Source organism: Syngnathus scovelli, unplaced genomic scaffold, assembly GCF_024217435.2.
Source record: "Syngnathus scovelli strain Florida unplaced genomic scaffold, RoL_Ssco_1.2 HiC_scaffold_29, whole genome shotgun sequence".
Taxonomy (NCBI): Eukaryota; Metazoa; Chordata; class Actinopteri; order Syngnathiformes; family Syngnathidae; genus Syngnathus; species Syngnathus scovelli.
The window spans coordinates 80,359-107,500 of NW_026061381.1; the positions used below are offsets into that span (position 1 = coordinate 80,359).

At 45.2% G+C, this 27,142-nt stretch overlaps 1 protein-coding gene across 9 annotated transcripts in view; it reads right to left on the reverse strand.

Moving 5' to 3' along the window:
- LOC125993437 (1-phosphatidylinositol 4,5-bisphosphate phosphodiesterase delta-3-A-like) overlaps positions 1-27,142 on the reverse strand; it is an 82,287-nt gene that overhangs the window by 38,213 nt on the left and 16,932 nt on the right. For all 9 annotated transcript variants that reach the window (XR_007490219.2, XM_049761979.2, XM_049761977.2 and 6 more), the window contains 4 exons: positions 12,399-12,600; positions 11,183-11,327; positions 9,663-9,815; positions 19-162 (listed from right to left, as the gene is read on the reverse strand). Coding sequence is in view for 8 of the 9 variants with exons in the window: in XM_049761979.2 (XP_049617936.1) it covers positions 19-162; positions 9,663-9,815; positions 11,183-11,327; positions 12,399-12,600 (644 nt within the window). In the remaining variant the exon portion in view is untranslated. The remainder of the gene's footprint in view (positions 1-18; positions 163-9,662; positions 9,816-11,182; positions 11,328-12,398; positions 12,601-27,142) is intronic.

Sequence of the window (27,142 nt, forward strand, 5' to 3'; positions counted from 1 at the left end):
ATAATGACATGTGTAGACCTTGTCAATCTTTTTCCTTTGATGGATACTGCTCCTAGCTTGGCTGACTTCATCGTCTGATGAGCTGAGTTCTGATGAACTTGATGTGCATTCCTCCGCTGTGCTCTCTTGCTTCCCTTTAATCAAGATTTTACCCTTAAGAACCTGCACACAGTGCACACCACGGTTTACCCACAAATAACCCACAATAACAATATGTTCAACCCATAAATTTGAACAACAATAATCCTGGTAATTTTCAGTGGGGTGTGTTTTATCCAAAGGTGTCAGAAATGTGTCAGGAAAAGTCCTTATACACTCTGTTTATATTTGATTATAACACCCATATTAACCAATTCATTACAAATCCATGAATTGAACCATTTTCATTATGTGTTGTTTAATTTTAAAGTTGGACTATTTCACTCTTGACATAAGAGGAGGGTTAAAATAAGACCAATAGTAAAATATCCCCATTTTTATATATTGAAGGAGAGCATAGAGCCGTGGTTCTTAACCTTTTTGCAGGTACCGAACCCCATCAGGTTCATATATGCATTTACCGAACCCCTCTTCGGGGGGGGGGGTACCGAACCCCATCAGTTTCATATGCGCATTCACCGAACCCCTCTATGGGGGGGGGGGGGGGGGGGAGGGGGGTGACATACCAGCAAATCAGTGTGACTTCTGCTGTTGCCTTTGCAAGACCAGTTCAGATATGCGTTATCGCGAATTTACACGATATTCAGGTGTGTTCGGCCATCCGCGAGCTGGGGTGTGTGTGTGGGGGGGGGGGGGGGTCAATGACATACCAGCTCTGCCGAACCCCTGAAGCCGACTCACCGAACCCCTAGGGTTCGATCGAACCCAGGTTAAGAACCACTGGCATAGAGATTTGTGCAATGCGGGCTCCAAAATTAAAGGGACAGTAAAACAAGCCCAACATTGGCAATTATGTCATCGGACTGTATTAAAAACAATTCAAAACTACAATTCCCCCCTCCCAAAAGACTGGAATAATTTAATAGTATTTTGGAACAGAGTGGCGGTGGACTGACTGACATCCACTTTTTGGGCAGAGTCTGCTTGATTTGACACATGAGCTTAACCCTTTTTTCATTTTCCTGCTATAAAATCCATAAACTGGGCTAGTTAGTGAAACATGAACCATCTTAGCTATTGTGTCCCTTTAAGCATTTTTTGGGCAACCATGAGCCAGGTTGTGGTTTCCCTGTCAAAAGGGTTAGGGTTAGTTGTACAAGGTCCAACAAAAAAAATGCATATCATTTCACTTTTCGTTTTATTTACGGCTGTACAACATCCCAGCTTCATTAGAATTAGGTTTGTATTAAGGCGAGCATCAATTTCTCTAGCCAACATGAGGCTTCCACTATAATGTCGAGCATGTGCCACTCATGTTTTTTTTCTTTTGACACACAACGTCCTGTTTCTGCTGGGTTTTTGGGTGAAGATGTGCTTTGGGGCATTTTTTGGCAGCTGTGACTCAGAAATTTGCATTGCTCTAGTCAGGCCAGTTTCCGAAAGTAGATAGTGGCCCCACAGAACATTGACCATAAACGTTACCGGCAAGCTGTTCTGTCACATATGCTCTGTAAAACTTTAGCCTGGGGATTATGAATAATGAGGTTTCGGGGTCTCCAAACATGCTCACTGCCTCATTCTACTGACCACACGCACTGCTCTGTTCGTGAAAAAGATACTTATTTGCGCTATTTAAGTTCTTGGGACTCATAAAATTTTTTGAAAAATCACAGACTTGAAGAAAACCTAGGAATTTCATTCGGTATAGGTGTATTGTTGGCTAATTTTAACTGTAACTTGTCAGCAAATTAGAGAAGAGGATACTCGGAGTAGCAGAATAAATGAAAGTTACGCTAACGTTCAGGGTCAAAACCATATTAAATGCGTAAAATGAACATTTTTATTGCCTAAACATTTAATTGGCTAATCATTTGCAAATAAAGGGGGTCCTCCGTTCACAGTTATAAAATGAAACAGTACAGTAAGTAGGCAAAAAGTTCACAAAAAAAGATAACATGCGAGAAAGTGAGAGAGAGAGAGAGAGAGAGAGAGAGAGAGAGAGAGAGAGAGAGAACGAGAGAGAGAGTGAGAGAGAAACAGAGAGAGAGCGAGACAGAGAGAGATAGTGTTGTGCGTTGATTTAGATGTCTGTTGTTGAGTAAGGAAATAAAAGATGTGGAGTAAGTTAGTTCTTAGAGAGAGAGAGAGAGAGAGAGAGAGAGAGAGAGAGAGAGAGAGAGAGAGAGAGAGAGAGAGAGAGAGAGAGAGAGAGAGAGAGAGGACGCAACAGTTCAAAATGGCGTATACCAGGGGTGTCCAAACCTTTTGCAAGGAGGGTCAGATTTGATAAAGTGAAGGGGCCCAGGGGCCAATAGTTTTTTTGGGACATTTTTGGACTACAAATACACACTGTTATAAAACAAATTTCATTGTCCCAATTGTCTTTATTTTTTCAATGACAAAATAACCAAATATAAGCCACTCAGGTAGATGTGAACAACTCTAAAAACACAAATTCTGTCTTTCATTCATATCTGAAGAGTCAGATAAGATTGAACAAACTGTATGAAATACCTTAAATTTACATGAGTTTAGAATATTTTTTGCCTCATGAACATTTTAAACAGGAGTTATAAGTAATGCAAAGTTGTCTGTTATTATTAAAACTTAAAACAAGTGAATTTTGCTCTTGTCATTTACAATATCTTTCAGAAAGTAATAGTTTGTGTCACGTTTACAGGTTCATAACATCAACAGTATACCATGGCCACTTCGAACTATTTAATATTAAGTAATATTTACTTTTGATTTACTTTTGATTCACAGCCCCACGTGAAGAATCGCTGTTGTGATGCCATTTCAGCTTGGAGCTGCTTCACTTTATCAGCACGGTCACTCCCTGTTAGCTTGACTATGTGTTAGCATGTTTAGTCTAATATACCGTATTGGCCCGAATATAAGACGATGTTTTTTGCATTGAAATAAGACTGAAAAAGTGGGGGTCGTCTTACATTCGGGGTCTAGACATTCACTTGTGCGCAGCGGTACGTTAAATGTTGCTGGTATCGACTGAGTATGTTGCTGTGATCGTGTGTGTCTTTCACACAAAGTGAGTATATACATTTCATTTACTTACTACTGTCCACTTTTGTGCCGTTTGTCCGATCGCGGTTTACTTCGTGTGCTCGCCGTTTGATTGACAGCTCCGGCGCGCTCCTTTAAGTTTGCCTCACATCGTACGAGTAGCCGTTACGCAGCAGCACGGCGACTAACAGTCGCCAGCAAATGTATTTTGTTGTCTCGATGGCTTATGTTTGGTGTGTTGCCGAGAGTATTTCATTCATGGTTATTTAGTATAGCGGAACCGTTACGCGCAGTTAGTTATGTAATGTGTGCCGTCTACTAGTGTTGTGTGACGTCAGAAGTTGAGTGTTGACTTACGTGCTGTATTTGTGTCTGTGTAACAACTAAGCTAACATGAGGGTGGAAGGACAGTGTAGGGTCAAAAATAACGCCAAGGTTGCGTGCCAGATGGGAGGGAGTGAGTGTTTGAGGAGTCAATAGCGAGTGTGATGGATCCAGTTTTATTAAGGAAGGGGGATAGTGGGAACGTGATCTCTTTGTGTGTCTTGGCATGTGAAGAAATAGACAATAAAGCAGACTTTGACTTTGACTTTAGTGCCTATGAGGAGGAGCTCTGTTTTGTTACTGTTGAGTTTGAGAAAGTTGTGGGTCAGCCATGTTTTTATTGTAGAGATGCAGGTTTCAAAGTGGGTGAGGTGAGGGTTTTGGGTTGGTGTGGTGCGTATATAGATCTGGGTGTCATCAGCGTCGCAGTGGAAGTCCAGATTGAGTTTGCAGATGGCATTACCAAGGGGAAAGAGGTAACAGATGAATAGGAGGGGGCCAAGAACTGAGCCTTGAGGGACCCCCTGTGTAACTGGGGAGAGGATGCATGTGTGGCCAGAGAGAGAGATGAACTGGTTTCTGTTGGCGAGATAAGAGGTGAGCCAGTCGAGTGCAGTGCCCTCAACACCTAGTTGGTGCAGCCTTTGAAGGAGGATGGAATGGTTCACAGTGTCAAAGGCTGCACTAAGATCGAGTAGTAGTCGGATGTTGAGGGCACCAGAGTCTGCAGAAATGAGGAGATCGTTGGTAACTTTAACAAGAGCTGTTTCGGTGCTGTGAAGTGGGCGGAATCCGGACTGGAAGGGTTCATAGAAGTTGTTGGACTGGAGATGGGTGTGGAGTTGGGCGGAGACAATGCGTTCAAGGGTTTTGGAAAGGAATGAAAGGTTGGAGATGGGACGGTAGTTGGAGAGGTTGATTGGGTCCAAGGTGGGCTTTTTGAGGACGGGGGTGATGGCTGCAAGCTTATAGACAGTGGGAAAGTGGCCAAGGGATAGAGACTGATTAAAAAGGGTGGTGAGGTGAGGGAGGAGGACAGGGAGGCAGGCCTTAGTTAAGGTCGTTGGAAGGGGGTCGAGAGATCAGGTGGTTGTCTTGGATGCGGTGATGATGTCTAGGATGGTGGAGGAGTCGACAAGGGAGAAGGCAGTGAGAGAGGGGAAGGGCGGGAGGTCAGGAAGGGGGGGGGCAGGAGAGCAGGGGAGGTGGGGGAAGAGGAGTTATTTATGGTGTCGGTCAGAGAACTGTTGATTTGGGCGATTTTGTTGTTAAAGTTGACAAGGAAGGAGTTACAGAGGGCGGGTGAGGAGGGTGGCTTGGTGGCCGGTGGCTGGAGCAATTTGTTGACAGTGGAGAACAGTATGCGGGGGTTCCGGTTGGTGTTATTAATGAGAGATGAGAAGTAAGCAGATTTATATATACTATATATACATATATAAATAAAAATATTTTAGATTTTTGCGGCTCCAGACAGGTATGTTTTATTTATTTATTTTTTTGGGGGGTGGGGGTGGGGGTGTCAATATGGCTCTTTGAACATTTTGGGTTGCCGACCCCTGGCCTGTCACGAAACAGACAGGGCAACCAAATGCAGCACGATCCTTAATTGAAAAGGGGGAAAGGGGAAGTGAAACGCTGGAGTTGCGATCTGGCTGGCGTGGCTGAGTAGCAGAGCTCAGCGCATAGTCGTAGTCAGAGGCAGGCAGGTGGTCGAGGCAGGCGGCGATCAGAAGCGTGGTCAAGGGACGAGCAAGTCGTCGGGGCAGGCGGCGATCAAAGTGTGGTTGGTCAGTTTACGGAAGCAGTTGGCAACAGAGAGCGTTCAGGGCACAAAAAGCAGTGGTGTCACGGGCAGGGTAAGCAGACAAACTGACAACCACTGGCAAAATACACAGAGTTTAAGTAGGGGGACCTAACGAGCTGTAGCAGGTGCTGGCAATTACTTCATTGGGGCTTGGGTGGAAGTCAGGTGATGCAGGAACGTGACAGAAGCCCCCCCAAAGGACGGCTCCCGACGTCCCAAAGACAGAACCCTGAGCCAGAGCAGGAGAACGGGCGGGAGTGGGGGGAACCCCAGACGCACGTTAATAACAGTCCAATAAGTCTGAGTCAGACGAACATGTCAACCAAGCACCGTCATCAGGTGGCACCACCACCCATTCCTCCTCCTCAGCTGTGGCATCAGGAGATGCCGACCTAGGGGCCGGCACGGGAACCAAATGTTTCTCTTCTGGACGACTTCGAGCAGGATCCCAGTCAGATTGCAACGCCTTGCCCGTCGAGTAGAACCAGGCTGCGGACGTTGCAATGGCAGCCGAGGAGGAGACTGAGCCGCAGGCTGCGGCTGACGACGAAACCGGGCCCGCGGCTGCTGCCTACGGATTGAAGAAGCGGAGGGCTGAGAGGCAAGGGCACGGGCTGGAGTTGAAGAGCGGGTCTGGGGCAGGGACTTGCGACAGGTGGTAGGGGGCAAGCAAACTGTTCCTAAACGGATCCCTGCTCGGCAGGTGCTCTTGGCACTCTTCTGGCAAGAGGCCACCTAGTGACCCTCACCCCCGCAATATAGGCACAGCCTATCTCTGAGGTGTCTACTACGCTCCTTTGCCGAGAGAGAGGTGCGTCCTATCTCCATCGGTTCCGGCCAGCTGCGTTGGGTGGGAGGAGTAGTAGCTGGCTTACTTGGACGGGGTCCCTGGCAGACGACAAATCAGACGGGGTAACAGGTGCTTTCCATGACACCCCAGGTGTCGGGCTGGTGTCACGGCAACGGGGGGGGGGGGGGGGGGGGGGGGGTTGCGGAGTCGCCTTCCTCTTCTCGCGTCATCTTGTCTGGATCTACCGATCTACCCGTGCTGCCAGGCCATGGCATCTTCAAGGATCTGAAGGCACTCGTAGGACACCATCTCATCCTTGATATAATCCGTCGGAAGGTGCCGACGAGAGCCGGGGTGTTCCAGTCGCTCCGACGCGCCACCGTCTGGATCTTGATGGAGTACTGGGCGACGGATCTGCTGCCTTGGTGCAGCATGATGAGTTCCTCGGAGGCGTCTTCCGAGGCTGAGCCCAAGTCGAACACGCGCAGGATTTCAGCTATGAAGGCGTAAGGCCTGTAAGGTGAGTGAGTACAAAACCGACCTTGGCTGGTTCCGTGGCGAACGTGACAGACTGGAGGTCAAACAAGACGCGGCAGTTTGTCAAAAAGTCCCGGACGTACTTGGGATCACCGCCGAACCTCTCAAAGTTGCTGAGTCTGGGCTCCAGGACATCCACGAGCTGCCTGGGCTCCGGGGCAGGACGGAGCATGGACGTAACGGTGGGCTGATCGGTGGGGCTGAGTGGAATAGTCGTGGACAGTACTCGTGCAGATTGCGAAGCAGCCAGAGGAGCCAATTCTTTAAGGGCCTTGAGAGCTTCTACAATCTCTTGGTGGAGCTGATGGTGCTGCAGGAGCTGCTGTTGCTGCTGCCGGACGATCTTCATTAATGTCGCCATCTCCTCCGCGATCTTGCTAATGTCCCACTCCGCGTGGGACAGGCGGTCCAGGCGGTCCAGGGCTGAGGGTCCGTGCGCTGGTCGCATAATGGTCAGTTCGTTCTGTCACGAAACAGAGACAGGGCGACCAAATGCAGCACGATCCTTTATTGAAAAGGGGGAAAGGGGAAGTGGAACGCTGGACTTGCGATCTGGCTAGCGTGGCTGAGCAGCAGAGCTCAGTGCATAGTCGTAGTCGGAGGCAGGCAGGTGGTTGAGGCAGGCGGCGATCAGAAGTGTGGTCAAGGGACGAGCAAGTAGTCGGGGCAGGCAGCGATCAAAGCGTGGTCGGTCAGTTTACGGAAGCAGTTGGCAACAGAGATCGTTCAGGGCACAAAAAGCAGTGGTGTCATGAGCAGGGTAAGCAGACGAACTGACAACCACTGGCAGAATACACAGAGTTTAGGTAAAGGGACCTAACGGGCTGTAGCAGGTGCTGGCAATTACTTGATTGGGGCTTGGCTGGAAGTCAGGTGACGCAGGAACGTGACATGGCCTATACCTTTTTGCCAGTTTGCCTGTATGCCCCTATGAGCCACAGTGCCTGTTACTTTTTTGCCAATAATTCAGTAAAGCAATCAAAACTGAACCACATCTTCCCTCCTGTGTTCTGACCGACACCCGGGGGTGAAAAGAGCATAACCATCAGAGCCAACCCCCTATACAGTCCTCAGGCTCCCTAACAATAGCCCTAACAATAGCGGTAGCAGTTTGCATTATTTTATTGCAATGTTTTTCCTTATTCAGATTTGTTTCAAGACTACAGTTACAGTTAACTTCACTTTGATGGTTAATGCAGTTATTGCAATTTTGTTGTTTTATCACAGCAAATGTTTATTTACATTTCAAAAATGTACAAATGTGATTGCACTTTAGTTTACATATTTAAATGTTCAGATATTAAGATGTGATAGACAGTTTTTGCATGATTTGAATGAGGCAAAATAATATGCTTTTTCTCTCGAATATATTGTTATAATCATTTGTTTCAGATGTAATCATTTTCTGTATAGAAATTTAATTTGGTGTTCAAAAAGTCTTTTTTCAAACTTGAGTCTTGAAAAAGAGGGTGTCGTCTTATAATCAGGGTCGTCTTATATTCGGGCCAATACGGTATTAAACTATGGTGTCTCTTTAGGTTGAAGTCCTTAAACAAGACAACTGTCTCTATACAAATTAGAGAAACACAATTGCCTTGATTTTCAGTAAAAAAGTATTGTAATTCCCATTTCTCGTGAAAGCGACGACCCTCAATGTCAACTTTCCTCGTTTTCTTTGCAGTAGCCATGGCAGAAATGAGGGAAGAGGGGTGGTGCTGCCACCTTTTGGTAATAGGAGAAATTACAGTTTCAAGTTTCATGATTTTTTCTTTTTTTTTGACAGTGCAGGCGAGCCATAAATAATACATTATAAGACCGTAGCTGCGGGCTGTATGAAGTCTGACCAGGGGCCGGATTTGGCCCACGGGCTGGACTTTGGACATGCCTGGCGTATATCATGTGAGTGGGTAACTCTTTCTTCCTCGGTCTACAGCCTCTCTTGCGGTGTATTCTTCCGCCGCGCGCACCAACTAGTTCCCGCGTGCCTTACGAATCTTACGACACCTTTACAACGCTTACGACGCAAAACTGCTTAGGTCAAAAAAAGGCTTTAAATATATGAGACGTGCCGTAAACACGAAACAACATAACTCGAGACTGTCGTAAATAAGACCCCTTATACTGCATATATTTTACATCATGTAAAATAGTTTTTAAGTCAATTGGTCAAATACTGCATATATTTTATCAAGTGAAATAGTTTTTAAGTCAATTGGACAGCTGATTGTCCAATCCACTAGTGATAAAATTAGAGCATTTTTGAATGTCGGCAGGTGGATAATTTGAGATTGGCCTTAATTTTATAAATAAAAGGAGGAGGATACTGATGGAGAAGTACAGAGAGGGTCAAAAAGAGCTGTATTGTGTCTTTGTAGATCTGGAGAAACCATATGACAGTGTGCCCAGAGAGGAACTGTGTTATTTTATGAGGAAGTCTGGAGTGGCAGAGAAGTATGAGAGAGTGGTACAGGATATGTGGCACTGAGGAAAAGACAGAAGGCAGAGCTGGAGGCTTTGGCAGTGACGCGGTTGGATGGGATCAGGAACAAGTGCATCAGAGGGACAGCACATGAGGTGTTTCAGCGATAAAGCCAGAAAGGTCAAACTGAGATGGTTCGGACATGTACAGAGGAGGGATAGTGAATATATTGGTAAAAGGATGCTGAGGATGGAAACACCAGGCAGGAGGTCAAGAGGAAGACCAAAGAGGAGATTTATGGATGAAGTGAAAGAGGACATGAAGTTAGTTGGGGTGAAAGAAAAGGATTCACAGGATAGGGTGAGATGGTTCGCTGTGGTGACCCCTGAGGGAAAAAGCCGAAAGGAAAAGAAGAAGAAAAGGAGGAGGATTTATTGGTAATTGGACATTCTATTATTTTTAAACATTATTTTTATTCAGTGTTATCTGCACCTATGATATCAAAAAGGTTTTGTGGCTACCAGTGGGTTTTTTTTTTTGCCCTGAAAGACGGTCAAAATGGCTTGCTGACACCTGATTTAGCTTTGAATTCATACAGCTTTATACTACATTTAATGTATAGCATTGGATTTTCAACTTGGCCTTTTTTCAGCTACATAACATACTTCCGGTGAAGGCAGGTTGTTGGAATCGAGGCCATCGATGGGCTTGGTAAGCAGTTTGTCTCCAAGGATGCTCTGCAGGTGTCGAGCCATCACTGACTGTTGCTCCACGGAGCAGTGGTTCTCCAAGGAAAGGATGAGAGGGTATGCCGATGCCTAAATCATGATATGTATAGTGGAAAATCAAAGATCAGAAGAAACATAAAAATAAGTTGTAGAAAATGCAATTCAAAAGTCTTTACACTGTACCCTGGCTGGCAACCGGTTCAGGGTGTCCCCCACCTACTGCCCGATGACTGCTTGTCCTCACGGGGGTCGTGGGCGTCCTGGTACCTATCCCAGCAGTCATCGGGCAGTAAACAGGGGACATCTGAACTGGTTGCCAGCCAGGGCACAAAGAGACGAACAACCATCCACACTTGCACTCACAATTTGGAGTACTCTATCAGCCTACCATGCATGTTTTTGGAATGTGGGAGGAAACCGGAGTGCCCGGAGAAAAGCCACGCGGGCACAGGGAGAACATGCAAACTCCACACAGGGAAAGCTGGAGGTGGAATTGAACCCAAACCCTCTGTCATGCTGTCATGCTTATTTTTCGGGTTGTTGTTGTCTTGTCTTGTATCATAGTTTCACTTCCTGTTTTATTTTGTCAACTCTCTTGTTTCAGTTCGTGGCTCCTTCCTCTGTGCTTCTGTTGTCTTGTATTCCCTGATCCCGATTGTGTGCACCTGTGTCATTTGGCCTAATTGTCTGCACCTGTGTCCCCGCCCTTTTGTGTGTATTTAGTCCGTCTTCCCTTTGTCTTGTGCCAGTGCGTCTTGCCCCGTCCCGACCACCAGCGATTCCTTGAGCTAAGAGAACCAGTAGATGTACTCCCTTTTTTGTCTCGCCTGAGTGTGACGCCTTTTGTTAGTCATTTTTGCCCTTTGGTTTCCCTCGGTAAGAGGCGCTTTGAGTTGTTGTTTCCTGTCTCCCACCAGTTGGAATAAATCCTTTTTAGTAACATTCTGCATCCGAGTCCTCTGCCTTGAACCCAGTCTGACACCCTCCTAACTGTGAGGCGGGCGCTCACCAGTGCCCACCGTGCTGCCGTATATGTATATACACATACAGGGTCCGGCAAAATGATTTGACAGTATACAGGACTGTCTCAAAGAATTGGAATATTGTGATAAAGTTCTTTATTTTCTATAATGCAATTGAAAAACCAAAAATGTCATACATTCTGGATCCATTACAAATCAACTGAAATATTGCAAGCCTTTTATTATTTTAATATTGCTGATTATGGCATACAGCTTAAGAAAACAAATCTCTCTCTCTCTCTCTCTCTCTCTCTCTCTCTCTCTCTCTCGCTATATATATTATATTAATATATATAAAAGGACAAACCAAACAGTCTACCGTTGCCACTGTTTGGTTTGTCCTTTATGAGCCTTTTTGTCCTTTATGAGCCTTTTTTAACAAACCCAGCATTGTTTTACCGAGTATTAGTATTAGTGTTAGTGTTTTGCCCTTACCTTAAATGCATATTCATTGATTGTCTCTATGACTTCAACAAAAGACACTTTGGAGGTGAGAGTGTAGCCATGGTAGATGACTGGTTGTCCTTTATCTCCATCCCAACAGTCCAACTCCACACAACGACAACCATGTTTCAGGGCTCTAAAATACAACAGGCATCTTACTAAGTTACTAGTATAACTAATGAAAATGTGCCTTTAGATTTTATTTTGCAGTTTATCAAAATCTATACATTTCAAAAGTATAATGCAATACAGGAGGACCTCTACTCCTGGTTGACACAAGATAGAGTTAAGAAAGCTGGCTGTATTGTTGTGTGCCACAGTCCCGCCCCCACAGCCCGCAAGGCTATTTGCTAAGTTTACCATAAACCAAAAGGTCTCCTCGCAAAAATAAGTTTTACCTCGCTCTGTATCTGTATTCCCCAGTAAATTGTTGAACTACAATAGTTGTTTATTTTCACGGTGTATTTTTTTTTTTATACTCTGGCTGCATCTGCTCATAGTACTACACGCGCATGCATGTGACAGCAGTCTGCCACATAGATACACATAAAAACTGGATGGGTGGGTAGGTAGGTGGGTCAGTGGGGTTGGGTAGGTAGGTTTGTAGGTAGGTGGGTAGGTAGGTACTTTATTGATCCCAGAGAGAAATTCAGTGTACGGCAGTATCCATACCCAAGAGCAGGCACATTAAAGAGAGAATAAAAAAGAGTATAACAGATATGTAGAAGATTCTTAAGAATGTCATGCACCGGTCATATATAGTATAAATAAATGAACAGACAAACAATAAACATCAATCATGTTACATATGTTAAATATTAACCCAATTCCTAACCTAATTCCGATATTCCACCTCCCGATGAACCTTATTTTTATTTTTAATCGAATTGACTATGGATTGAGGGATGGATCGGTGAAGGAAGCCCTTTTAAAATAACGAGAACGGACACTGAGAAAGACGTATGAGGATAGAAGGATGCCCAGGTCGCGGACAAAGGTGGAGGATGGACTGACAAAATCTTGTAAAGTGCCTACTCTCTTCTTTTTTACATCACATATTGTGTTGACTTGGGTTGTCTTTATGAAATTTTCAAATTGGTTTGATGATCTGAAACATTTTAAGTGTGATAATATGCAAAAAAAAAAGTTTTTTTAACAGTGCCATGAAAAAAATATATATATATAAGCTTTAAGAAACACATCTTACCGGATATATGCCTCGATTCCGCTCTCTCCAGTCAGCTGATCCTTAGTCAAGTATGTATTGTGGGAAGAGGAAATGAAGTAGTGTGCAAGTGGTTGTTTCATGTCTTGATAAACGCGAACATGTTCCGGGTCAAACACAGAATTCTCCTTGGACAGCATGTACATGGTAAAACCATTGGGTGTCATCAAATGATTCTTCTGAGCTGTATTGAGCAAAAGACAAACATGACAGACATTTAATTCGCAAAGATAGCTTGTGTTAATATAATTCCATTCATTCCATTTTAAATGCTTGTTATTTTTGTAGTTCACCTGGAACCTGGAACCATATTTGTATGTGCAGGAGAGGAATACTGTAATTTCACAACCATTGGGCGCACATAAACGCCTTTACTGTTCTCAAAAAATGAAGGTGCGCCTTTTAAGAAGGTGCGCTTTCTTGTGGACCAAATTTCAAAAATCTGTAAAGTTGTTTCGTGTGGCTTCCCTAATATACAGGCGTAGACGTAGATCGTGACATAAAAAACAATCAAAGGACTAGACGTAACACGTAGAGGAGTACGTACCTTCGCCACCATTGTTTAGTGTGGCTTCTGCCACGTAGATCGGGACAAAAAAACAAAAAAAAACAATCACAGGACTAGACGTGTCACGTAAAGGGGTATGTACCATCGCCATCATTGTTTTGTGTGGCTTCTGCCACACAGAAACATAATATACAGGCACCCGATGAATCAATCAGAGGACATTACGTTTTACGTCGATCGGGGCGGTAAACCAATCAGATGACTGGATGAAACATGTAGAGAAGTACGTACCTCCACTGCCAATGGCTTCTGCTATACAGAGACGTGATATACAGGCACCCGTTTGCTTACGTTTACGTTTGCTTACGAGGCACAATCAGAGGACTGGACGTGACACGTAGAGGAATACGTACTATGGAGTTGTCCATGGTTAGAGGCACTGAGCAGGTGTGGGCATATTTATTGCCCCCCCCCGGTTTGCTGCCTGTATATTAGCGTTCACCGCAGTGGAGAAGAAGGCAGCCTCCCTCTGCCTTTGAGTCAGGGATACATCCTAACTTTGTGCCAATTTACCACACAGCAGCTCAGAGTACCCACTTTTTTAGAGTTCTTGGATGTTGTGCTGGAGAGAACTCCCGCTGGGGACTCCATCGTTGGGGTACTTTTAAATGTTCCCGTGGGCAAGGACAGGGGGATCTGTAGGGACGTGATTGGGACGACCACCCCACTGATCTGTGTTCTGTTACTGGACGTCTGTGCACATCACGGATTACCCATAACAAACACCCTGTTCAAACATAAGGGTGTCCACCAGGGATGAGAATGGCAAATGTGAAAAAATACTGAAAAGTAGCCGTGGGTCTGGGCCGATGATATATATATATCTCGCGAGATGAGCCGAGAGGACCGGCATGTCAACTGACTCCGTTCGTTATTACGTTCTCATTACTCTGAGGATTGCATCGACTCTAATCATGCCTCCAAAGGAAGAGACTGGGAGCAGTAAAGCCATCCTAAAACACAAAGATGCTCCTAAAGCAATGCGACAGTGAGCACCCGGCGTGCTGCGGTTGCGCGATCGGACCAAATTAAGCTCCCTGCGCATTGAGGTCCACTTAAATTTTGGAAAGTACATTAGGTCTTTAAAAATATTTTCAAAATTTTAGCGACGGCTCTGTCACAATAATGCGACCAGCGCGGTGCAGTTGCGCAGTCGGCGACGCGCTACGGTTGGACGTTCGGCGGTGTGCTGCAGTTGCGTGATCGGACAAAAATGCCCAAATGAAAAAATGCTTACAAATGATGTTTTTTGTGTTTGGAACGGATTAAATTTGTTTCCATTATTTGTAATGGGAAAACATGATTCGGAATTCGAACGATTCACTTCTCGAACAGCCTTCTGGAACGGATTGTGGTCAAAAACCGAGGCTCCACTGTATATATGTATATCATTGAAGATTTATTCTTTAACGATATCATGACAATAGCCTAACATTAGCCTACATGTAACATTATGTTACTTTCTAAACACACATGCTTGTAAAAGTACAAATGTACATTAGCTAAGGCTAACGTTGCCCGCTTCGCTACCCCCCCCCACATATATAAAAAACAATTTCACAATGGATTTACACGGTTCACAAACGTGATACTTTTGACGGAAAAAAACACGGAAATCCGCGGATCCGCGGAAAATTCTCATCCCTGTGTCCACATGTGAACTTGGCACCAGAACACCCTCGTCAGTGACTTTGACTTTGTAGTTGTGCTGTCGGATTAGCGGCCGCACGTTTTGGCCACTTGGGTAAAGAAAGGGGCGATGCTGTCAGCTGATCACCACCTGGTTGTGAGTTGGCTCCAATGGTGGGGGAAGATGCCGATTCGACATGGCAGACCCAAACGTACTGTGAGGGTCTGCTGGGAACGTCTGTCAGAATCCCCTGCAAGAGTTTCAACTTCCACTTCTGGGAGAACTTTGCCCACGTCCCAGGGGAGTTAAGAGACATTGAGTCTGAGTGAACAATGTTCCATGCCTACATTGTTGAGGCGGCCAATCATAATTGCGGTCATAAGGTGCTCTGTGCCTGTTGTGGTGGCAACACCCACTAGTGTAAGGGGTGCAGTTAAGATGAAGAGTCTTATCTGGCCATTTTGGCCTGTGGGACAGCTGACGGGTACCAGATGGCCAAGTAGGATGCAGCTTTGGAGGTTGCTAAAACAAAAACTTGATCTTAGGAGGAGTTCCATGAGACCATGGAAAACAACTTCAAAGCAACATCAGAGAAAATTCTGGTCCACCATCTGGTGTCTCAGGAGGGAGAAGCAGAACACTCTATATAGTGGAGATAGGGTGCTACTGACGTCGACTCTGGCTGTCGTAAGTTGTTGAGCAAAATACTAGATTTAAACATTGTTCACTAACACTCTTCAAGAATTTTTAACTCAAACTTTCAAAAATAAAATGAAACTTTTTTAGATTGTTTTGCACTGATTTAGAATCAGCATTTGCCCTTGCACAAATACTTGCACTTTAAATACTTAACATTACGTATTTAGTGATATTTATGAAGAAACCCAAACTTTTGTTTGATCTTAGTTTTTTTTTTTTTTAAATATCCTCTGATTTCTCGTTTCAAAGCTTCATAATATATGGATCACACACACACTGGATCCAATGCAATGTTGTAAAACCACAAAGCCACTAAAATTTTAACCAAAAAGTAAACAAATATTCAAAATATACAAAACACAATGAGCATCATGCAGGGCAGCGTGGGTCATTGGTCGAGTGGTTGTCTACCCACCCGGAGGTTCGGGGTTTGAGCAACAGCCATTGTGACCATGTCAAAGTATCCTTGCTCAAGACACTTAACCCACAGTTGTTGCTGATGGTACGTATGTCATTAGTAGATGAATGAATGAAGCGGAGTGAAGCGCTTTGAGTATCAAATGTAAAAAAGTGGAGATAGACGAGTTAGCATATGCTTACAATGCTTTTACTTTAAGGGAGGCATTGGTACATCTTGAATATGCAACTCGGCTGTTCTAAACAAACCCTTTTAGCACTGCCCTTAAACAGATCAGTTTCCCAAACCATGCACAAAATTGCATGTGTGGTTGCTTTGTTGATAAGGAAATTAATATGAAAATATAAACATGCTTTGAATGTGATTTTTGTTTCTAACAATGGCTTGAATCAACACAATACAGCATTCAGCAATAGTTGTCATCGCCCATCATTCGTTCATTTCAAACCCCTTGATAGCGCACTGCCCATTGCTTGTACAGCCTGGAGAAATTGAAATCTTGCTCATCGCTGATTGCACCGAGGTTTGCAGGGAAAATGTAGGTGAGTATAGAAAATGCATTTTTAGAGAAAAGCAACATCTCTTTTTAAGTTTCAGACAAGCTTTTCAACTCCCTCTTTATGTAAAGGTGTCATTCTCGTACCAAAACTCCACACAGTGACTTAAATGCTTTCTAAGCATGCAGTTTGAGTACAGTTAACACTTTCTCAAAATCTGGATCATTCAGAACTTCTCAAATTTATGGGCCAACAAAGATGCCTTCTGGTTTTTGCTTTGCTTATTTTGGGAAACCTGTTGCACAGAAAGTCAAACCCATTGGAATTACTCTTCTCTTGCTGTTTAAGTCCAATTTTATATGAAGTGGTGGCAATAATACATCGTTGGGCTCAACTAAAAGGAACGTTTTAATAGTAGCGATTGGAATATTTCTTGCTTGCCAGTCTCTTCTGACATAGTGTTCTGCGTTTGGTGAATCTTCCTTGCATTCCATATAAAATGCTTATGACTAATGTTAGGGTTGACAAATGATTAACTTTGTTTACCTTTCATCTTTCCTTGACTCTGGAAAGTTTCCACATTCAGTTGTTGAAACTTTCCAAATGGTGTGGAAACATTCTTGGTTAGTTAGTTATCCAAAATGCTTCAATAGTTTCTGTTTCCACAACCTTGTAAAACAAAGAGCTGGGACCCCCTGCACTGATTAACCAGTTGCTGAGGTGACCACCAAACATGTCCACTCTCACCCCCACCCTGTTTTCTCAATAAATATGCTCTTTCAAGGGGCCTAAGTCAGACTTCGGTCGAACATGGCTGTATACACAGTGACGAAAGTTTTCTCCACTTGCAAGTAATAAAAGTGCATACTGTCTCCCGTGTAGTTCTTGCAAATAGAATGAGCACCACTCTAACAATTAAAGTCTCCACAATGTCAGATTTGTATTCACTCCTGTATACTGGAGGGCTATTCAATTACAAATTGAGTTGGGCCAAAATTTCAAACCTGTAACGTAGCTGGGGTATACGTACACATTTAGCGCCCAAAAAACAGACAGTTTTCATTGTCAATTTTACGTCTCAAAGTTGAAACGGACATGTTTTTTTTCAAATTGGCAGGATGATGAATGAATGATGTGCGACAGAGGGTGGAGTGGATGTATACAGAAGGTCGGTTGTGCAAGAATGGAGGAAAAATGTTTACAGGAAGTAGACTTGGAGATAAAACCAGCAGAGGTGCCACAGGGAGAGCTGCAGGAGAAGAACAGCCAAGAACCCAGCCAAAGGGTGATCGCCAAGTCCGAAAGACAGCTTACTGGAAAAACAACAGCTCCCACCAAGTCAACCCCCACACACACCAAATCGCCCCTCACCCCCCTCACTTAAATGGAATCAACTCTCATCCAACTTGCCCACCCCCATGGAATCATCACCCATCGAACTCGGCCCCCACCGGCATGTGCAACTGAATATAAACTGACCAAGAACTTTTGTCGTCGCTTTTTCTGAACAGGGACTTTCTGCTCTTGAGCATTGTTGGAAGAAAAGCCAAGCTATGTATAGTATTTTTCCTGAAAACAGCTTTCTTAACAAGAATTGTGATTGAACTAACCAACCCGTTTAAGTCTAATTTTTGTTTCGTGTTTTATTTTTTTTCCTAAAACTGAAGAACAAAAACGAGCATGCAGTGAGTGAATTGGATAAAAGGTGATTGGCTATAGGCTCTTGCCATGAAGCGCAGCTAGCACGCTTCCCAAATTGCGGACCAAATCCAACACACTCTAGAGTGGAATCAGGCCGCAGCAGCACAGTCAGAGGTGCAAGGAAATACGCGAGTCAAAATTTATCCTACTATACAGTACATACTTCATATTGATGATTAAGATTGTTACTTTACTGTAGTTATTTGTGAGAAAGCATTTACCTCTCTTTGTTCAACAAATGATATAAAAAAATAAAGGTTTCTACTTGTTGGAATAATTTTAAGTGAAGCTTTGACCTGCCAGACCTGGAGGCCTCGCCTTTACGAGTTTATCTTTCCTTTTATCTAGGTTTTTCCTTTTTAGTGATAGGGATGTCTTTTGATCCCTGTCAGCCATTTGTATCCTTCCTGTCCTTATGTTGTCTGTGTGTTTTGGTTCCCGTAAGAGGCCTTCACTAACAATGAGCAGGGCTTATTTGCATAGGTGACATGGTCTTTGTTTGATTCACAGGAACTTCATTCGTTTTCATTTAGATATAGGTTTGGTTCATAGCTTGTAGTTTATCAGACCTGTTTTTCTTTGTTAAAGGTTACATACAGTTAGAAGTAGTTGCATAAAAGTTATCCCATATTTACTCAATGTTTGTTTAAGGAACTGCATACCGGTTACCTCAAGTTTGCTTAATGTGTGTTGAAATGTTTAGGACAAGTTACTTATTATTATTATGTGTTAATTACCAAGTAGATAAAGTTAGCAAAGGTCTAGTTGCATTTGTTCCACAGCAAAGCGGCAATCAACATGCTTCAGTCGAGAACGAGTCAGCCAACTGTGAGGGAAGACGGCTGGGGACGGCCTCTGCGGGGGGTCACGAGCCAACAGCGAAGTGCTAATTCACACCACAGTACATTCTTTTTCTAATCAGCGTTGCTACAGACACAATCCCCCCTCCCTTAGTGTAGCAACGCCTCTGTAACCAGGGCAACCATAACATTAAAAAGAGGGGCACGTGGAGTAAGGTCTCAGAACTGATGGAGGTTGTAACTGAGATTGCTTTCTCTATCGTTCTCCTCGCGAGTAAACCTGTTCTGGTTGTCTTCTCCTCTTCATTCCAGCGAGTGATTTAATGTCTAATCGTATTTAGACCCAACACTACTTCACGAATTTCACCTATCACAGGTTCTTTGCCGAACGTAACCCCAGCAAAAAAACAAGGAATTACTGTATCTCAAAACCTTGATATGCAAGAGAAAAGTAAAGACGTTTTTAAATCAGCTTTAAAGGGAAATGTGCTTTCGGCAGTTTGCAAACATATTTTTAAGGTTGTGTTAAACTTATAATCATATTAATATAATATCTAGTATTGGAGTGCTCGTGTGGATTGGTGGGTGGCGAAGAATGTGCAGGCAAACTGCATGAACTTGTTTTCGTTGAAGTGTTGTGTATAGGCCCAGACAGGGAGTACCGGACGAGAACACCTCAAGGTCGTTGAGGAACGAGAACAACAGCACGTCTATGTGGCCCGGGCTTCACGGGAAAATCCAACCACCTGACCTCAGCGATAGCACCGACACGGGGAGGAGATGGCCATCGACCAATCATCTCACAATATTTTGCATGCATTAATATCCATATTGTGTTTCTTTAAAACCGGGCAACCCGGAAGAATGTGTCGTCTTTTGGTGGTCACAAAAACGCACGAGTTTTAGTGTGAGGGACCCGGGACCCAGGCCTGTATTAGTGCGCTTTGTCAGGAATAAACAATTGGTAAATTTGGTCTGATTGATCTACTGGTCTTCTCTTTGACAGAACGAACTCGCAAAATTGTTAGGTGCGCCAGTGTGTGGATTAGGACATAGCAATTTATGTGTTAAGTGTTGATCGCAATTTGGAGTCAGATCAATAACTAAAATCTGTAACCTAACAATTTCTTGGTGACCGCAGACGTGATGTCAAGAGAAGGGTAATTGACAACTCGTGGTCTTTAGCCAAGACACCGGACAGTGTCACTGTCCGGTGTCTTGGCTGTCTCCCGGTCGGCGAACCGTTTGGAATAAGCGCACAACCATCAGACTCATGAACACACTGAGGAAAACCACTTGAACATTCCAAAGTCACCATGCCACTTGGCACTTTACTCTTGCACCTTATATACAGTTACCGTATTTGCCGGTGTACAGGTCGACTCGGTGTATAAGTCGACCCCCTAAAATTCGACGGAAATTTACGATTTTATGATATATCCTTTGTATAAGTCGAGCTCAATTGTTGCATTATATTAAACTTCAAAATTCAATATGCGAAATTTATTGACGAAATGTGTTCAAATTCCGGGAGGCCGTGCGCATGCGGCTGTTTATAAGCACCGCGGAGGAGATCGCGGCCGGCGAGCTCGCGCACGCCGCCCGGCACCAACGGGAGGCCGGAAATAGCTCCAAGCCGAGCGGATCGGCACTTTATAAGCACCGCGGAGGAGATCGCGGCGCCTCATTCGACTTCCAGCGGCCGGCGAGCTCGCGCACGCCGCCCGGCACCAACGGGAGGCCGGAAATAGCTCCAAGCCGAGCGGATCGGCACTTTATAAGCACCGCGGAGGAGATCGCGGCGCCTCATTGGACTTCCAGCGGCCGGCGAGCTCACGCACCCGCCCGGCACATCCGGGAGGCCGTGCGCACGCGCCAAGTGGCCGAAAATAGCCCCCGCCGAGCGGATCGGCTGTTTATAAGCACCGCGGAGGGGATCGCGGCGCCTCATTGGACTTCCAGCGGCCGGCGAGCTCGCGCACCCGCCCGGCACATCCGGGAGGCCGTGCGCACGCGCCAAGTGGCCGAAAATAGCCCCCGCCGAGCGGATCGGCTGTTTATAAGCACCGCGGAGGAGATCGCGGCGCCTCATTCGACTTCCAGCGGGCCGCACACTCGCGCACGCCGCCCGGTTCAAATTTTCTAAGTGCAACGCACAATGAGATGCATGAGAAACGGCCTTGGTTACCATCACATTTGAAGCGATGAATACGAAGTTAAATTTTATGACTCGGTGTATAAGTCGAGGTCGATTTTTTTCGGTCGATTTTGGATCGAAAAAGGTCGACCAATACACCGGCAAATACGGTATACACTTTTTCACTTTACTTCTATGACCACTGATTGTACTTCTGCTGCTGTGTATGTATGTGTGTGTGGGGGGGTCTGTATTGTCAATACTCTTATTACACACCGTGTGTGTGTGCGTGTGTGTGAATGTGAGAGAGAGTATTTTATTGTATAGTATTGCACATGTTTATCAGCATGTTAGTGTTTGAATGACTGCAATGTGTAAGTGTGCATTGTCTATGTTTATGTTGTGAATGAATATGTCAGAGAAAGAAATTGTAAATTCAGTATGAGTAAGTTAGCTGTGTGTTGTGTGTGTTGTGTGTATGTGTGTGTGAGAAAGAAAGAGATTTATGTCAATGTCTTATTTAAATGTTTCTAGTTAAACTGCACATTGGAGACTGGTCAAACGCAATTTCAAACTTCTGTGGTAACCCTGTTACATAGGATTTTTGACAATAAAGTAAACTTGAACTTGAACTTGAACAACGTTGAGCTGGTACGACGTCTCCTCAACCCTGAGCTCATCACCGATAAGGTAAGCAGAATACCTGTTACTATAAGTCGAAATGCTGCAAATTGAAAGAGGAAATTTAAGAGGAGACTGTCGTTCAGATCAAATAAGGTGTGCATGAAGTTAAGATACATACGGTGAATAAGTTTGGAACTTACGTGTGTAACGTGTACGGTAAAGTCAGGGACTTACGCGTACTAAGGATAGGTCAGGGACCTAGTGCTTCGTCGTGGCGGACAAGGGTGCGGTGACGATCGTATTCAAATAGCTGGGGTTTTTCAGAGATCCTCGAGGGAAAGTGAGGCCTCCTCAAAAAATATCCGGTGGTAACAGTTCCTCCTGTGAGAGATCAGACCGCTAAAATATCCAAAATGAACCAAATTGGGGGGAGAGTGTGTGTGCGCGCAGAGGATCCTCATGAGTGGGTGTGTATATGAGTGTGTGTGAGTAAGATGTGTGTTCTATGGAAGAAATCAGTAATGGAGAATGTTTAGGAGGCTTTTGAGCGATAATAGGGAAATTGAGAAGTGGACAATGGTGTGTTTAAGTTGGTTAGAGAAACTAAGATGAGCAAGGTGTGGCAGTAGAGAAAATAAGGCGTGTGACAGAAAGTTACTAGAACGGTGGCTTGATAGGATGAGAATAAGAGACAGCAAATGAGCGTGCCTGCACTCGCGCGTAGTCGCGGGTCTGGGCTGTGCGCGTGGGCCTGTGCTATGCTCGTGCGGGCGGTGGGCCGGCATCATGATTGTTGCAGGAAACGGCCAGCCTGTAACCAGTCAACATTGGTGCCGCGACCCCCCCTCGCACGTGCTATGGCCCGGGCGGGGCAGGGACAGTGTGAGTTTCTCAGTGAATGTTTGAAGCAGTGAGATTGAAGGAATGTATATGCTGATGTGGAAGCGCAAATTGTGAGTGGTATTGACCAATAGAAAGTGGCAAAGAAGCTACATGAGAGATGGATTCGAATCCCTTTGTCTGTGTGTGCGTGCGTGCGGATGCGTGTGTGTGTGTGTACGTGCGGTTGTGTGTGCGCTCGGTGTGTGTGTTTATGTGCACACCCTGTGTGGGTGCAGGCGTGTGAGGAGGAAGACGGCATGGATCAGAGAATGTTCAAGAAAGGGGGGCTAACTCGTAAATAATGAGGAGCTATTGGGAGTAATCTGTTTGTCCTTTCTTTAAGGTTAGGTTAGGTTAGCAACACGAGCGATTTAGAGGTTCAAAAGAAAGACAGTTAAAAGAAAATAACATTTTTGATTTGGACAATTGCAGGCTAACAAGAGCATGAGAAAGAAGGGTAGATAAAGCAGTGAAAATAGACAAGGAAAGAAATGAATACAAGGGCATTTATCCATCTTTGCATGATGTGACACACCCGAGTGCCCCGACACTCGGAGTGAGCTATGTTGGACCGCCGCCGTACGGTGACCCCGGAGTAATGGCTCCGGTGGTGACGTTGGGTGGCAGGATGGTAGTCGATGTCGAGGGCGAAGGCGAAAGGGCGGATCAGAGTATTGTACAGTTGATTGAACAAGCAGTAAATAAAGAGAGGCGACGGGCCCGGGAGGGGGACACATCCCGCGTGGACACATCCCGCGTGGACACCTCCACCCCCGGTCCGAGCCCTCAACCGTCCAATGTGACGAAAGGAGAAAGCTGGCATAGACTGCCGAGAATGAGGAGCTAAAAAAGAAAATTGATCAAGCCGATGAGCAGCGTAGACAGGAAGCGCAGATGTTAAAATGGGCAACAGAGAGGGGTGCCACACATTTCGCTGGCTCTTGCCCCAGGACACGAGGCCAGACAATTGGGCTCAATGGTCAAGCAGTTGTTGCAACAGACCGATTGGCGGAAAACTCACATTCCTAATTTGTACTGGTCTGAGTCTCAGAATGCATACCAAATTAAACAAACCATGGCAGACACAGGATTGCTGGAGATGATGTTGGTGTCCCGCACAAACGGTAGGGAGTTAACTGATCATGAGGACGCTGAAGTAATGCTGGCGGCCTTGCCCGACACACTGTGGTCCCAGGGTCCATTTGATGTCGGGTTTTGTCATTCGGTGGTCCCTATTGATCTCCAAATGGATGAGACGCAGCCTATCAAACGGCCTCAATATCGTTGGCCGAAAGAGGCGGACCAAGGCATGGAAGACACTCTGTGTGGCCTCTGGGACGCAGGGGTGTTGGAAGTGTCCGACGGCCAAATCGCACTCCTTGCTGTGGCGTTACCAAACTGGGTGGAGCTTGGGTCAAGGTGGACAGGAGCTTCATTGTGCACTGAGTTTGACAGAACTGAGGAGATTTGATAAAAATTTAATAATGCGTAGAGCTACAGAGAAAAGGATCATAGTCAGAGATTGAACAGATTTGGATAAAACAAATAGGCTAAAACGGTAAGAAACAAGAGCGAGATCTGATATTTTGGCTCGTCAGGCTTAAGAAGTAGAAGTCGAGTTAGATACATTTTAGAATAGGACATTTGGACTGAAGTGGATTCAGTCAAGAGGAACAGGGGCATTTTGGCATTTTAACAGGGATTGACAGCAAGGGAGATTGAGGATAGAAGATCTGGACAGCAATGACGTAAATTACATTAAAAACTGCCCATTCTAGGGAGAGGGCTTGGCGCTCCCTGTGTGGAGCTGCAGCTTTGCAGAGGGGGGCAGACCGCGCGAGCGAGTGGATGAAAGGAGTGGAAATAGGTGACGATTTAAGGAAGCAGGGAGAGGTGCTGGATGGTGTGACAGGCAGGATTTTTAGGAAGAGAAAAAGGGGCGAGTTAGACTCGCCAAGAGGGGCAATAAAGAGAAGCAGACTGAGAAACATATTTGAGCTAGACAACAGGAAAAAGGGGGAGAGCCAAATGATGATGTAAAAATCCAGAGGAAATAGTCGGACCCATCTTTATTGAATTTAATTAGGATAATTAATAGAGATTGAGTTTGTAGGAGTAATCTGAGGTTATGGAGGCTCCCCTGACACGCGGGTCCCACGGTCGTTCCCCCCCCCCCCCCAGATAGACATATATGACAATTTGCGATGAATCTGATGGGCGAGTTTATGGAAAATTGAATTGGAGATTTTACAATAGGTCATGTTGACAAGTATGTCCAAATGTGAAGAGTTACTATTAGGAGTCAATGTTTGCCTGCACACTAACATACTAACTTTGCTTAGTGTGGGAGAGCTGAGTCATAGAGATGGATGTGTGTGTCTGCGAGTGTGTGGATGGGTGCGTGCGCATGTGATCATCTATGACTGTGTGTGCGCAGTATGATTGGCCAGAGAGGTCTGAAGTTGGGGTGATGTGTTTGCAATTGAGGATAAAACTCCTCTCACCTGAAGGGGTGGTACAGACTGGAGGGTCTGGAACTGGTAAGTGATGAGTTCTGACCGGAACCATGGCTCAATGATCAATCAGGGGCACCATCGACAACAAAACGGTGTGATGGAGAAGGCCCATTTCAGTGATATGGTCAGACAAGACAGAACTAGTATCGAACAGCAAGACTTTGGACGATTTGACGTGTGACGACTTTGAGCTCCCCCGACGGGGTGACGGACTAGGTGGACAGTGACCAATTGTTTGACGCTTGAACGTGTTTGCGACAATAGCACGCTCTGCTTTGTTTTTCTGTGTGACTTGATTTTTTTTTTTCCAGCATCAGCCACCAGCCAAGGAGCGGATTGCGCGTTGCTTGCGTAACTTGTTTTCCTTCTTGCAGGTTGTCGATTGCATTCGTGGAAAGTTTGTGTTGGATTTACAAGAATATGTTAACCCTTGCCCTTTTGGTTTTTATGATGAACTTGTTGATGACGTGGTTTTCAGGACATGATCCGCGGGCGCCAGGATTCATTTTATGACTGTTTTTATTTTGATACTTGATGTCTGTTTTTGTGTGTACAAATGTCCGCTGTCAGCCGGGCTATAAGCTCACTGACAAGAGTGCGATGATTTTTGTTTGTGATGCCGAGTGTGTGTGGTGGACAGTCAAGTTTCAAGGACTTGGGGTGATGGTCCCGGGGCCCAGATGGTAACTAGAGGTTCCGCGGGCCTGGCTACAATGAGTGTGGTGATGAGAGGGGACGCTTTGCAGGTTCCTTTTGATACGTAATGACACATTGGGTGAATGTGTCAAAGGGGGGAGTGGTAAAATAGAAATGGGTGAGTAGGTTTCAATTTGTAATTGTGATATACACAGTTTTTTCCAAATTCACTTGTTTTCAAGCTTTAACAGGACATGCCAGAATTCACCCAGCAGTGATGGAAGGAGCAGAGGAAGACCAGTGACATCCGGTTGTGGTGTGGAGATGACAAATTATAGGATCGCTTGCCGAAGAATGCATCAGGTATCTGTGCCCTCGTGTCGTTGATAATGCCTGTGGTGGTTGTCCCCATTGAAATACAGAATCTCAATTGGAACCTGGAGTCCCCACTGGGGGGGCTCCTGAAGCGAGCCAAAAGAGACGTTTTGCCCCCGTGGTTGAGCAACGACGATCCAACATATATTGACACTATAGGAGTGCCCCGGGGTGTGCCAGATAAGTATAAACTCGTTAATCAAGTGTCCTCGGGATTCGAAAGTATCTTCCTATGGATCACCCCCAATAAAAATGTAGACCGTATTAATTACGTTCATTACAATGTCCAACGACTGGGTAATTATACAGCTGAATCATTTGCCGCAGTTCATGAACAATTGGCTGCAACGTCGTTAATGGCGTTCCAAAATACAATTGCGTTGGACATGCTATTGGCTAAGGAACATGGTGTGTGTGGAATGTTTGGTGATGCATGTTGTACTTTCATCCCAAACAACACGGCACCAGGAGGCCGACTGACCAGGGCGTTGGAAGGACTAAGGACACTGAACAAAAAAATGAAAGATCATTCAGGCGTACACACCGATATTTGGTCTGATTGGATGAAAACGTTCGGAAGCTGGAAAGGGCTCATCATGTCTGTGCTTGTTGCTGTAGCTATTTTTACTACAATTATGATTTTATGCGATTGTTGTTGTATTCCATGTATTAGGTCACTCACTGTCCGGTTGATCGAGAAAACCGTTGGCCCGTTGCCACCGATGGGCCAATATACCCTGGTGACTCAACATGAGCAGCGGGGGGAAGGAAGGACCGACAGCGCGCTGGTAGCTGTTTGCTAGAGTAACGGGTGATGACCTCATAAATGAGGTCATGAGAGGGAATAAAGGGAAATGTGCTTTCGGCAGTTTGCAAACATATTTTTAAGGTTGTGTTAAACTTATAATCATATTAATATAATATCTAGTATTGGAGTGCTCGTGTGGATTGGTGGGTGGCGAAGAATGTGCAGGCAAACTGCATGAACTTGTTTTCGTTGAAGTGTTGTGTATAGGCCCAGACAGGGAGTACCGGACGAGAACACCTCAAGGTCGTTGAGGAACGAGAACAACAGCACGTCGATGTGGCCCGGGCTTCACGGGAAAAATCCAACCACCTGACCTCAGCGATAGCACCGACACGGGGAGGAGATGGCCATCGACCAATCATCTCACAATATTTTGCATGCTTTAATATTCATATTGTGTTTCTTTAAAACTGGGCAACCCGGAAGAATGTGTCG